Source organism: Salmo salar, chromosome 18 (genome assembly GCF_965601325.2).
Source record: "Salmo salar chromosome 18, fSalSal1, whole genome shotgun sequence".
Classification (NCBI taxonomy): Eukaryota; Metazoa; Chordata; class Actinopteri; order Salmoniformes; family Salmonidae; genus Salmo; species Salmo salar.
This window is the reverse complement of record NC_138308.1, coordinates 97099997-97114244: the sequence shown is the minus strand read 5'-3', so window position 1 is coordinate 97114244 and position 14248 is coordinate 97099997. Positions and strand designations below refer to the sequence as shown.

The 14248-nt window shown below is 41.5% G+C and overlaps 1 protein-coding gene across 1 annotated transcript; it reads right to left on the bottom strand.

Moving 5' to 3' along the window:
- Positions 1–10839: 10839 nt before the first annotated feature.
- LOC145850392 (equistatin-like) lies at positions 10840–12748 on the bottom strand. Its single transcript, XM_082964508.1, has 5 exons — positions 12673–12748; positions 12109–12173; positions 11347–11478; positions 11057–11144; positions 10840–10981 (listed from the first exon to the last, which is right to left on the bottom strand). The coding sequence occupies exons 2-5, from the start codon at positions 12158–12160 to the stop codon at positions 10969–10971; spliced, it is 285 nt and encodes a 94-aa protein (XP_082820634.1). The 5' UTR covers positions 12161–12173; positions 12673–12748; the 3' UTR covers positions 10840–10968.
- Positions 12749–14248: the final 1500 nt, after the last annotated feature.

Here is a 14248-nt window from a genome sequence, read left to right as displayed (position 1 = left end):
GTCTACCTCTTCTACCTCTCCTTTTAAAGGACCTGTCACAGGTGTGACTAGTTGCCTCATTAACCCAACGAGAGATCCCGATGTCGGGCCATTAGCCGGTGGTGTAAACAACTTAAGTAGAAATACTTTAAAGTAGTACTTAAGTCGTTTTTTGGGGGTATCTTTACCTGTACTATTTATGTTTTTGACAACTTTCACTTCACTACATTCCTAAAGAAAATAATGTACTTTTTACTCCATACATTTTCCCTGACAGCCAAAAGTACTCGTTACATTTTGAATGATTAGCAGGACAGAAAAATGGTCCAATTCACGCACTTATCAAGAGAACGTCCCTGGTCATCCCTGCTGCCTCTGACCTGTCAGACTCACTAAACACAAATGCTTTGTTTGTAAATTGTGACTGAGTGTTGGAGTATGCCCCTGGCTTTCCGTAATTATATTAAAAAAAACAAGAAAATGGTGCGGTCTGGTTTGCTTAATGTAAGGAATTTGAAATGATTTATACTTTTGCATTGATACTTAAGTATAATTGATGAATTACATTTAATGTTGATACTTCAGTATATTTAAAACCGAATAATTTTAAACCTTTACTCAAGTAATATTTTACTGGGTGACTTTCGCTTTTACTTGAGTCATTTTCTTTGAAGGTATCTTCATAGGCAGTGAAGAGAGTAGTAGAGGAAGATGGCTCCAGTATCGAGGGATCCTGAGAGGCTCCCTGTGAGTATGCCGTTGCCAATAGAGAGTGATAGGAATAACATGTGTTTCAGTAAGGTTGGTTTCTTAGCATTCATAGCCATGGTGATCAACTGTACCACAGAAATGGAACATAAATCACTGAAAATAGATGTTGTGGTGGCAGCTGCAGAGAACTCGTTGGGTTATGAGATTTTACAGCAGAAGTGTTACAAGGTTTGATGAACGATAGTGTCCCGTTCTCCCAGGCTGCCGGCCTGCTGTAGGATAAGATAGACCCAAGTAGTGGAATACTGGTGAGGTTATAATGGGTCTAGGACCAGATAGGGTCATGTAGTGGAATAGTGGTGAGGTTTTAATGGGTCTAGAATCAGATAGAGCCAAGTAGTGGAATAGTGGTGAGGTTTTAATGGGTCTAGAATCAGATAGGGCCAAGTAGTGGAATAGTGGTGAGGTTATAATGGGTCTAGTATCAGATAGGGTCATGTCGTGGAATAGTGGTGAGTTTACAGTGGGGGAAAAAAGTATTTGATCCCCTGCTGATTTTGTACGTTTGCCCACTTACAAAGAAATGACCAGTCTAGAATTTTAATGGTAGGTTTATTTGAACAGTGAGAGACAGAATAACAACAAAAAAATCCAGAAAAACGCATGTCAAAAATGTTATAAAATTATTTGTATTTTAATGAGGGAAATAAGTATTTGACCCCTCTGCAAAACATGACTTAGTACTTGGTGGCAAAACCCTTGTTGGCAATCACAGAGGTCAGATGTTTCTTGTAGTTGGCCACCAGGTTTGCACACATCTCAGGATGGATTTTGTCCCACTCCTCTTTGCAGATCTTCTCCAAGTCATTAAGGTTTCGAGGCTGACGTTTGGCAACTCGAACCTTCAGCTCCCTCCACAGATTTTCTATGGGATTAAGGTCTGGAGACTGGCTAGGCCACTTCAGGACATTAATGTGCTTCTTCTTGAGCCACTCCTTTGTTGCCTTGGCCGTGTGTTTTGGGTCATTGTCATGCTGGAATACCCATCCACGACCCATTTTCAATGCCCTGGCTGAGGGAAGGATGTTCTCACCCAAGATTTGATGGTACATGGCCCCGTCCATCGTCCCTTTGTTGCGGTGAAGTTGTCCTGTCCCCTTAGCAGAAAAACACCCCCAAAGCATAATGTTTCCACCTCCATGTTTGACGGTGGAGATGGTGTTCTTGGGGTCATAGGCAGCATTCCTCCTCCTCCAAACACGGCGAGTTGAGTTGATGCCAAAGAGCTCCATTTTGGTCTCATCTGACCACAACACTTTCACCAGTTGTCCTCTGAATCATTCAGATGTTCATTGGCAAACTTCAGACCGGCATGTATATGTATTCTTGAGCAGGGGGACCTTGCGGGCGCTGCAGGATTTCAGTCCTTCACGGCGTAGTGTGTTACCAATTGTTTTCTTGGTGACTATGGTCCCAGCTGCCTTGAGATCATTGACAAGATCCTCCCTTGTAGTTCTGGGCTGATTCCTCACCGTTCTCATGATCATTGCAACCCCACGAGGTGAGATCTTGCATGGAACTCCAGGCATAGGGATATTGACAGTTCTTTTGTGTTTCTTCCATTTGCGAATAATCGCAACAAATGTTGTCACCTTCTCACCAAGCTGCTTGGCGATGGTCTTGTAGCCCATTCCAGCCTTGTGTAGGTCTACAATCTTGTCCCTGACATCCTTGGAGAGCTCTTTGGTCTTGGCCATGGTGGAGAGTTTGGAATCTGATTGATTGATTGCTTCTGTGGACAGGTGTCTTTTTTACAGGTAACAAGCTGCGGTTAGGAGCACTCCATTTAAGAGTGTGCTCCTAATCTCAGCTCGTTACCTGTATAAAAGACACCTGGAAGCCAGAAATCTTTCTGATTGAGAGGGTGGTCAAATACTTATTTCCCTCATTAAAATGCAAATCAATTTATAACATTTTTGACATGCGTTTTTCTGGATATTTTTGTTGTTATTCTGTCTCTCGCTGTTCAAATAAACCTACCATTAAAATTATAGACTGATCCTTTCTTCATCAGTGGGCAAACGTACAAAATCAGCAGGGGATCAAATACTTTTTCCCCCCACTGTATAATGGGTCTAGTATCAGATAGTGTCATGTAGTGGAATAGTGGTGAGTTTATAATGGGTCTAGTATCAGATAGGGTCAAGTAGTGGAGTAGTGGTGAGGTTATTTTTATTTTTTATTTTATTTCACCTTTATTTAACCAGGTAGGCAAGTTGAGAACAAGCTCTCATTTACAATTGCGACCTGGCCAAGATAAAGCAAAGCAGTTCGACAACATACAAAAACACAGAGTTACACATGGAGTAAAACAACATACAATCAATGATACAGTAGAAAAAAATAAGACTATATACAATGTGAGCAAATGATGTGAGATAAGGGAGGTAAGGGCAAAAAAGGCCATGGTGGCAAAGTAAATAAAGTATAGCAAGTAAAACACTGGAATGGTAGATTTGTTATTTGAAGAAAGTTCAAAGTTAAAATATAAATAATATGGTGCAAAGGAGCAAAATAAATAAAATAAATAAAAACAGTAGGGGAAGAGGTAGTAGTTTGGGCTAAATTATAGATGGGCTATGTACAGGTGCAGTGACCTGGGACCTGCTCTGATAGCTGGTGCTTAAAGCTAGTGAGGGAGATAAGTGTTTCCAGTTTCAGAGATTTTTGTAGTTCGTTCCAGTCATTGGCAGCAGAGAACTGGAAGGAGAGACGACCAAAGGAGGAGTTGGCTTTAGGGGTGACCAGAGAGATATACCTGCTGGAGCGCGTGCTACAGGTGGGTGCTGCTATGGTGACCAGTGAGCGGAGATAAGGGGGGACTTTACCTAGCAGGGTCTTGTAGATGACCTGGAGCCAATGTGTTTGGCGACGATTATGAAGCGAAGGCCTGCCAACGAGAGCGTACAGGTCGCAGTGGTGGGTAGTATATGGGGCTTTGGTGACAAAACGGATGGCACTGTGATAGACTGCATCCAGCTTGTTGAGTAGGGTATTGGAGGCTATTTTGTAAATGACATCGCCGAAGTCGAGGATTGGTAGGATGGTCAGTTTTACGAGGGTATGTTTGGCAGCATGAGTGAAGGATGCTTTGTTGCGAAATAGGAAGCCAATTCTGGATTTAACTTTGGATTGGAGATTATTGATGTGAGTCTGGAAGGAGAGTTTACAGTCTAACCAGACACCTAGGTATTTGTAGTTGTCCACAAATTCTAAGTCAGAACCGTCCAGAGAAGTGATGCTGGACAGGCGGGCAGGTGCAGGCAGCGATCGGTTGAAGAACATGCATTTAGTTTTACTTGTATTTAGGAGCAGTTGGAGACCACGGAAGGAGAGTTGTATGGCATTATATATAACGGGTCTAAGGTCAGATAGGGTCAAGTAGTGGAATAGTGGGAGGTTTTAATGGGTCTATAGTCAGATAGGTTCAGGTAGTGGAATAGTAGTGAGGTTTTAATGGGTCTATGTTCAGACAGGGTCAGGTAGTGGAATAGTGGTGATGTTTTAATGTGTGTATGGTTAGTTGGTAGGGCAATTTTTGTTTTCAGTTTTTTTTCTATCCATTTCCCCATTCTTTTATACCCTCCCCTATTTTGTGTCACAAAATGTCATGAATTCACTCTCCAGAACAGGACACAGCCCACACGTTATAACTCAGTCCACGTAAACTTGCATCTCAGCCCATGTAGACTTGCGTCTTCAGAGCGTAGCTGGATTGTGCATCACTTGCAATCAATCAAATCAATCAAATGTATTTTTAAAACCCTTCTTACATCAGCTGATGCCACAAAGTGATGTACAGAAACCCAGTCTAAAACCCCAAACAGCAAGCAATGCAGGTGTAGAAGCACGGTGGATAGGAACAACTCCCTAGAAAGGCCAGAACCAAGGAAGAAACCTAGAGAGGAACCAGGCTATGAGGGGTGGCCAGTCCTCTTCTGGCTGTGCCGGGTGGAGATTATAACAGAACATGGCCAAGATGTTCAAATGTTCATAGATGACCAGCAGGGTCAAATAATAATAATCCCAGTGGTTGTCGAGGGTGCAACAGGTCAACAAGTCAGTAAATGTCAGTTGGCTTTTCATAGCCGATCATTCCGAGTATCTCTATCGCTCCTGCTGTCTCTAGAGAGTTGAAAACAGCAGGTCTGGGACAGGTAGCACGTGCGGTGAACAGGTCAAGGCTCCATAGCCGCAGGCAGAACAGTTGAAACTGGAGCTTCAGCACGGCCAGGAGGACTTGGGACGACACATATCTTGATGCTGGGGACCACAACACATTAAAAAAACAGTTTCTGGCTAAAGAGACAAGACTAACAAGGGAAATCCATGAACTAATAGTACAGGTAGATAGCAATAAAAATGATACTGCAGAGATACAAAATAAGTTAGAGGAAAAACAAAAAGAACTTGAGGAACTTATTCAAGAACGATCTAATGTAATCTATTACAAAAATAAAGCAAACTGGATGGAATATGGAGAAAAATGCACCAAGTTCTTCCTGAATCTCCAATACAGGAACGCTAACAAAAATAATTTGCAGAAACTCGTTACTGAAGACGGAGTCGTCTATGATTCTCCGAATTATCTTTTAAAAGAGGAAGGTAATTATTTTAGGCAGATGTTCACTTTTCCGTCTCATCCTTTCCCACTGAATGAAGATTATGGTAAGGAATTCTTTCCAAATAATATAACAAATGGAAAATTAACAAATGTACAGAAAGATCAGTGTGAAGGCCAAATTACAGAGGAATAACTTTTTGAGACTTAAATCCTTTCAGTCTGGAAAAACCCCAGGGCTTGATGGCATACCGGTAGAGGTATATCAGGTATTTCTTGATTGTCACGTCCTGACCAGTAGAGGGTGTAGTTGGGTCAGGACGTGGCAGAAGGGAGTGAGTGTTTTATTGTTTCATTTAATTTTGGCCGTGTGACTTCCAATCAAGCACAGCTGTAGAGGGTTGTGGTTGATTGGGAGTCACACATAAGTTGCCTACGTTTCCGTTGTGTGGGGTGGGTAATTGTTCTTGTCACTGTTGTTGCACCTGACAGGACTGTGTTGGCTGTCAGTTTTGTTGTTTTGTGAATTGTATGGTGTTCGTAACATTAAAAATGACAACCCTAACTCCGCCGCATTTTGGTCCACTTCTTCCGTAGACAGCCGTTACATTGATATACTAAAAGCTCCATTGTTAGATTGTTTTAGCTTCTCCTACAGAAATGGTAGTCTGTCAGGTACTCAGCAGGAAGGTCTGATTTCTCTATTATTAAAACAAGACCCAGATGGCAAATATAAAGACCCAGTCTATCTAAAAAACTGGAGGCCCCTTACACTTCAATGTTGTGATGCTTAAATACTAGCAAAATGCAAAGCAATCAAAATTAAAAGGGTTTAATGACAGGTTTTTGACATGGACGATACATTGGATATAATATACGACAACTACTAGAAATAATAGAACATCATGAAACATATAAGAAGCCAGGAATAGTATTTATAGCGGATTTTGAAAAGGCATTTGATAAAGTAAGACTGGATTTCATTTATAAATGCCTGTTTTTTTTAATTTCGGTAATTCTCTTATGAAATAGGTGAAAATAATGTATAGCAACCCCAGGTGTAAAATAGTAAATAACAGCTACTTCTCAGAGAGTTTTGCAATGTCAAGAAGAGTTAAACAAGGGTGTCTGCTGTCACCATATCTATTCGTTATGGCCATCGAAATGCTAGCAATGAAAATCAGATCCAATAACAGCATTAGAGGATTAGATATCCAAGGTTTAAAACAAAGGCTGTCCATGTATGGGGTGGAAGGGTAGCCTAGTGGTTAGAGCATTGGACTAGTAACCGAAAGGTTGCAAGTTCAAATCCCCGAGCTGACGAGGTACAAATCTGTTGTTCTGAACAGGCAGTTAACCCACTGTTCCTAGGCCGTCATTGAAAATAAGAATTTGTTCTTAACTTGCCTAGTTAAATAAAGGTAAAATAAAAAAAAATGTATGCCAATGACTCAACTTTTAAATTAAGTCCGCAAGCTAGATCCCTGCATTGTCTCATTGAAGATCTAGATAACTTTTCTGTACTCTCTGGACTAAAACCTAATTATGATAAGTGTTCAATATTACGTATTGGATCCTTAAAAAATACAACTTTTACATTACCCTGCATGTTTACCTATAAAATGGGCTGATGGTGAAGTAGACGTACTCGGTATTCCGGTATTCATATCACAAAAGATAAAAATAAGCTCTACACAATGAATTTCAATAGAAAACTTGTAAAAATAGACAAGATCCTGCAACCATGGAGAGGTAAATACGTCTATTTATGAAAAAATGGCCCTGATTAACTCCTTAGTCATATGTCAGTTTACTCACTTATTGCGCTGCCCACTCCTGATGATTATTTTTTGAAATCATATTAGCAAAATATATTTTGCTTTATCTGGGACGCATTAACCAGACAAAATAAAACGTGCATATCTATATATTGAATATGAATTGGGTGGGTTGCGATTATTGAACATAAAAGCACTAAACCTCTCTCTAAAAGCTTCACTCATTCAAAAGTTTTATTTGAACCCTAAATGGTCCTCAAGTAGATTACTAAGAAAAGCAAATCCATTGTTTAAAAATGGCCATTTTGCCTTTGTGCAGATTGCCATGTCTCATTTTCAATGAATTGAAAATGATATTTTTTTCAAAGTAGCTCTCTTTTTCAAACAAGCATTGCAGAGCTGGCTACAATTTCAATTTCATCCCCTGAAAAGATACAACAAATATTACAACACATTATGGCTGAACTCAACTGTGCTGGTTGATAAAATACCTGTATTTATGGGAAAGATGTTTGAAAAGGGTATTTTGTTCTTAAATGATATTGTAAATTGGAATGGTATAGTTATGTCCTTCATGGAGTTATCAGAATTGTAAGGAAAGGTCTGCTCAATCCAAGAGTACAACCAATTGATTACAGCATTACTCCAAAAAAGGAGGAGGCAGGTGGCAGCAGGAGGAGGTAGGGAACTGGTCTGTCTGCCCAACATAAAGGATCAAACCTTGCGGAGGAATAAAAATAGCATAAATAGGAAAGTATACCAGTTTCATTAGAGGACCAGGATGTTGACAACTGTGCCATACAGATTGCAAAATAGTTGGGAAGAGATTTATGATGTACCTATTCCATGGTACAGGGCGTATGAGTTGATATATAAAACAACGCATGATTCAAGACTTTGTGCTTTTCAGCAGAAATTATTATATAGAAGTCTTGCTACCAACAAAATGTTGAATATTTTGGGCATAAAATCATCGAAGCTCTGCAGATTTTGTTGTGAGGATACAGAATCAATAGACCATTTATTTTGGTATTGCCCTCAGGTAGCCTGTTTCTGGGTTCAGGTTCAGGAATGGCTGAAAATGCATAGCATTGATCTAAAATTGACCCTAGATATAGTACTGTTAGGAGATCTGGAGAGACCAGGTCAGTCAATTACTAACATACTAATACTCTTAGTAAAATTATTTATCTTCAACTCGCAATCTGTGGAATCTATTCGATTAAATAGATTGAAATTGTACGTTAAACATCACAGCATAGTTGAAAGATATGATAGATATTCTCAATTATAGTGGGCTTATCGGTGGTGACAGAGTTTCCTATCCTCAGTGCAGTGGGCAGTTGAGAGGAGGTGTTCTTATTCTCCATGGACTTTACAATGTCCCAGAACTTTTTAGAGTTTGAGTTGCAGGAAGCAAATTTCTGTTTGAAAAAGCTAGCCTTGGCGTTTATAACTGCCTGTGTGTATTGGTTTCTAACTTCCCTATAGGATATTAGAGCGGCGGTAACTCAGCAGAACTAGCAACATTACGACCAGGAATACGACTTCCCTGGAGCAGATCCTTTGTTCACTCTCCCCAGAGCAATTTAATTTATTCCAGAGGCCGACCCACAACGTCACCGGTGGAGGAGAGGCACTCGAGGCGGCCTGCTGGTTCGACTTAGGAGGAGGGCACACCACCCACCGCTTCCGAGTATATTACTCGCTAATGTTCAGTCTTTGGTTAACAAAGTTGATGAGCTTAGAGCAAGGATTTCTTTCCAGAGAAACATCGGGGCCTGTAACATACTTTGTTTCACGGAAACATGGCTCTCTCGCGATACTCTGTCGGAGTCAGTAAAGCCAGCAGGATTCTCAGTACATCGCGCAGACAGGAATAAACAACTCTCTGGGAAGCAGAAGGGCGTGTTTCATGATTAATGACTCATGGTGTAATTCTAGGAACATACAGGAACTCAAGTCATTTTGTTCACCCGACCTAGAATACATCACAATTAATTGCCAACCATATTATCTCCCAAGAGAATTCTCCTCCGTCATCGCCACGTCCGTTTCCATCCCCCCTCAAGCCGAAACCTCGACGGCCCTCAAAAGAACTTGATTGGACTTTATGTAAACTGGAAACCACATATCCTGAGGCTGCATTTATTGTAGCTGGGGACTTTAACAAAGCAAATCTGAAGACTACGCTGCCGAAATTCTATCAACATATTGACTGTCCTACTGGCGCTGCTAATACAGTCGACCATTGCTATTTAAACTTCCGGGATGCTTACAAGGCCCTCCCCCGCCCTCCTTTCGGCAAATCTGACCACGACTCCATCTTGCTCCTCCTGTCCTATAGACAAAAACTCAAACAGGAAGTGCCTGTGCTTCGTACTATTCAATACCCTAACCAGAAACCGTGGATAGATGGTAGCAGTCGCACCAACCACCGCATTTAATAATCATTACGCTCGAGGCCCTGAACCTCACCCTGTGCAACTGGGTCTTGGACTTAGTTACAGGCCGCCCCCAGGTGGTGAAGGTAGGAAACATCACCTCCACTCCGCTGATTCTCAACACTGCGGTCCCACAAGGGTGAGTGCTCATCCCCTCCTGTACTCCCTTTTCACCCATGACCGCGTGGCCAAGCACGCCTCCAACACAAGTTTGCAGACAACACTAAAAGGCTTGATTACCAACGATGAGACAGCCTACAGGGAGGGCGGCTCTGGGAGTGTAGTGCCTGGGAAACAACCTCTCACTCAATGTCAACAAAAGGAGATGATCGTGCACTTCAGGAAACAGCAGAGGGTGCACCCCCTTATCTACATTGATGGGACCACAGTGGAGAAGGTGGAAAGCTTCAAGTTCCTTGGCGTACACCTCACTGACAGACAAATGAACCACCCACACAGTGTGGTGAAGGCACAACAGAGCCTCGTCAACCTTGTGGATAAAGAAATTTGGCTTGTCACCTAAAACCCACACATTGCAGATGCAGTTGAAAGCATCCTGTCAGGCTGTATTGCCGCCAACGCTCGTCAGAGGGTGGTGCGGTCTGGCCAAGGAATTACCGGGGCAAATTATCCCCCCTCCAGGAAACTTACAGCACCCAATGTCACCGGCAGGCCAAAAAGATCAAGGACAACCTCCCGAGCCACTGCCTGTTCACCCCGCTATCATCTAGAAGGCAGTCAGTACAGGTGCATCAAAGCCAGAACCGAGAGACTTAATAGCTACTCTCGCAAGGCCATCACTAGCACTTTAGAGGCTGCTACCTATAGGAAGCGGCTAGGAATCACTGGCCACGTCAAAAGTATTTACATATCTGCCATTCCTCATCTCATATGTATATACTGTAACTTCTTCCATAGGTTTATAGTCTTAATTCATTCCTACTTAAGTGTATACACGTTGTGTAATTTGTTAGATATTACTGCGCTGTCGGAGCTAGAAGCGCAAGCATTTTGCTACACCCACAACATCTGCTAATAACCTGCATGTGACCAATAGTTGATTTGCAATTACATTTGCATTGATGTCAGTGATTAGAGGGCAATAAAGTGCTGAGTACCAGGCAGTTATCAAGTATAGTAGGCTACTTATGACCATCAGCATAGCTTGGAAAAGCCCAGTCACATGGAATTGACTGCCTTCATGACCACAGGTGTGGTGGTAATACGGTCACCATAGCCTTATTCCTTCCATTTCCCAGAAATGGACTGGTTCAGCATATAACACCAACAATAAAGGAAGTGAAGCAACAATTTTAGCTCTGGATTTATTCATATAGAATGTGAATCAACGCCCATAGTACTGTAAAGACAAGCATCAAAGTAATTCCAATGTTTTTGCAAAGTCTTCTCAACGTCTTGGTTCCAATGCCTCTCATCAGCGAGCGCCACTATAATTAAACAAAAAACAAATATTAACACTCAGAACAAGCTGCAAAGAATGAACATTTAGTGAATGAGTGTACCTGCATGCACATTTGACAGAAGCAGTGCCTGGTGGAGTCTCAGTACCCGGGATCTTTTGTCCAGTTCTGGTAACACACCAAGAGGAACCTACCAGAAGTGGACATGTTAAAAAGCTGTTGCATAAGTCTTATTTTGTTAGTCCCCATGAGGTCAAATGCTATTTCCAAGGGGGTTAAGGTTAGAATTACAGTACGGTTTTTGTGTTAAGGGTAGGGGAAATAGGATTTTAAATGGGACTGAATTGTGTGTCCCCACAAGGTTAGCTGTACAAGACTGGGTGAGCATTAACCTGTAGATCCCCAGTGTTGCTCAGGGGTGTATTCTCCCTGGCAGTCACACGTGGGGACGTAGACTCCAGGCGGGCCATTTATCACAGCATCTCTAGCACGCTCACAAGGGGTCTTGGGTCGTTTCATAGCATCTGGACACACAGGTAACATACATTGTAACGTAGACATAACATTCTGGAAGCTTGGGTTGCCTCCCGTGTGGGACCCTACTCAGAAGTAGTTTATACGGAATAGAGTTCCATTTCAGATGCAACCTAGGGACTTCCTGGCTAAAAATGGAAATTCTGCTACTTGTTTAAAGGGCCCACAGTCAATTCAGTTCCTGTGTTTGTATCATATTGTATAACTGCTGATGAAAAAAAAAAAGACTGTAAAAGTGGGGGTAAATTCTATCAAGAAGTGACACTGATACTTGCTAGACAAGCCAGTCATACATACAGTTGAATGATTAAACCAATCATATCAGAACACCTCAGTCCAGCATCTAGACACCGATATACATCTCTGGAACTAGAGGAGTGGCAGGTAGCCTTGCCGTTAGAGCGTTGGGCCAGTAGTTCATATCAGTGTACTGACAAGTTGATATATCCATCCATGTTCCCTTCAGCAAGGCACAACCTTGATTATTCCAGTGTCAGAGGGTGTCCCATGGAGAACCGGTTATGAAAACATTTCCAAGTCACACCTGCATGTGTGAAATAGGGCAGAGCAACACCCACTAATGTTTATTAAAATGCAGGTGTGAGGTATGTAACTCCTACCTCCCAGAGCAAAAACCGTGCTGACAAGCAGAATGATGGTCAATGTCGCCATGATGATAGGTCTCCTGAGAGAGAGAGAGAGAGAGAGGATTAGTTGAGAATTTTAATCAGCTGTGATAGTACTGGAATATTCCAAGTCAGTGGAATGGCTGGTGGAACTAGAGGAGAGGTTAAGGAAACCCTCTGTTAATTATAACACTTAAGCAACTGCTAAGGCAGCCTTTCCTAAATCCAGTCCTGAGGACCCCAAGAACCGAGTATTGGCAACACGGTGCTACTAGTCTTCTGCCAAAACTCAGGTATCAGCTCTTCAACCACATACAATAGATAAGCCTGGCACACAGGAATATGTATTCTTCACAAATGGCTCCTCATTTCTTATGTAGTGAACCATCTTTGACAACCCATTTACTGCAAAGGTACCTATTAGGCTATGCTCTTAAATGCAGGGGGTCACTCCACAAAATGGCACCCTATATAGTGCACTACATTTGACCAGGGCCACATAAGATTAAGGTGCCATTTGAGATGCAGATAGTCTATTAAATAATGACACAATCTCACCTTCTACACTCTTCCAAGGATTCACTGGGAGTCTCTCTCTTTGTTGTCTGTGAGTTATGGTCTACCTCTTCTACCTCTCATTTTAAAGGACCTGTCACAGGTGTGACTAGTTGCCTCATTAACCCAACGAGAGATCCCGATGTCGGGCCATTAGCCGGTGGTGTAAACAACTTAAGTAGAAATACTTTAAAGTAGTACTTAAGTCGTTTTTTGGGGGTATCTTTACCTTACTATTTATATTTTTGACAACTTTCACTTAACTACATTCCTAAAGAAAATAATGTACTTTTTACTCCATACATTTTCCCTGACAGCCAAAAGTACTCGTTACATTTTGAATGATTAGCAGGACAGAAAAATGGTCCAATTCACGCACTTATCAATAGAATGTCCATGGTCATCCCTGCTGCCTCTGACCTGTCAGACTCACTAAACACAAATGCTTTGTTTGTAAATTGTGAATGAGTGTTGGAGTATGCCCCTGGCTTTCCGTAATTATATTTAAAAAAAAACAAGAAAATGGTGCGGTCTGGTTTGCTTAATGTAAGGAATTTGAAATGATTTATACTTTTGCATTGATACTTAAGTATAATTGATGAATTACATTTAATGTTGATACTTCAGTATATTTAAAACCGAATAATTTTAAACCTTTACTCAAGTAATATTTTACTGGGTGACTTTCGCTTTTACTTGAGTCATTTTCTTTGAAGGTATCTTCATAGGCAGTGAAGAGAGTAGTAGAGGAAGATGGCTCCAGTATCGAGGGATCCTGAGAGGCTCCCTGTGAGTATGCCATTGCCAATAGAGAGTGATAGGAATAACATGTGTTTCAGTAAGGTTGGTTTCTTAGCATTCATAGCCATGGTGATCAACTGTACCACAGAAATGGAACATAAATCACTGAAAATAGATGTTGTGGTTGTAGCTGCAGAGAACTCGTTGGGTTATGAGATTTTACAGCAGAAGTGTTACAAGGTTTGATGAACGATAGTGTCCCGTTCTCCCAGGCTGCCGGCCTGCTGTAGGATAAGATAGACCCAAGTAGTGGAATACTGGTGAGGTTATAATGGGTCTAGGACCAGATAGGGTCATGTAGTGGAATAGTGGTGAGGTTTTAATGGGTCTAGAATCAGATAGAGCCAAGTAGTGGAATAGTGGTGAGGTTTTAATGGGTCTAGAATCAGATAGGGCCAAGTAGTGGAATAGTGGTGAGGTTATAATGGGTCTAGTATCAGATAGGGTCATGTCGTGGAATAGTGGTGAGTTTACAGTGGGGGAAAAAAGTATTTGATCCCCTGCTGATTTTGTACGTTTGCCCACTTACAAAGAAATGACCAGTCTAGAATTTTAATGGTAGGTTTATTTGAACAGTGAGAGACAGAATAACAACAAAAAAATCCAGAAAAACGCATGTCAAAAATGTTATAAAATTATTTGTATTTTAATGAGGGAAATAAGTATTTGACCCCTCTGCAAAACATGACTTAGTACTTGGTGGCAAAACCCTTGTTGGCAATCACAGAGGTCAGATGTTTCTTGTAGTTGGCCACCAGGTTTGCACACATCTCAGGAT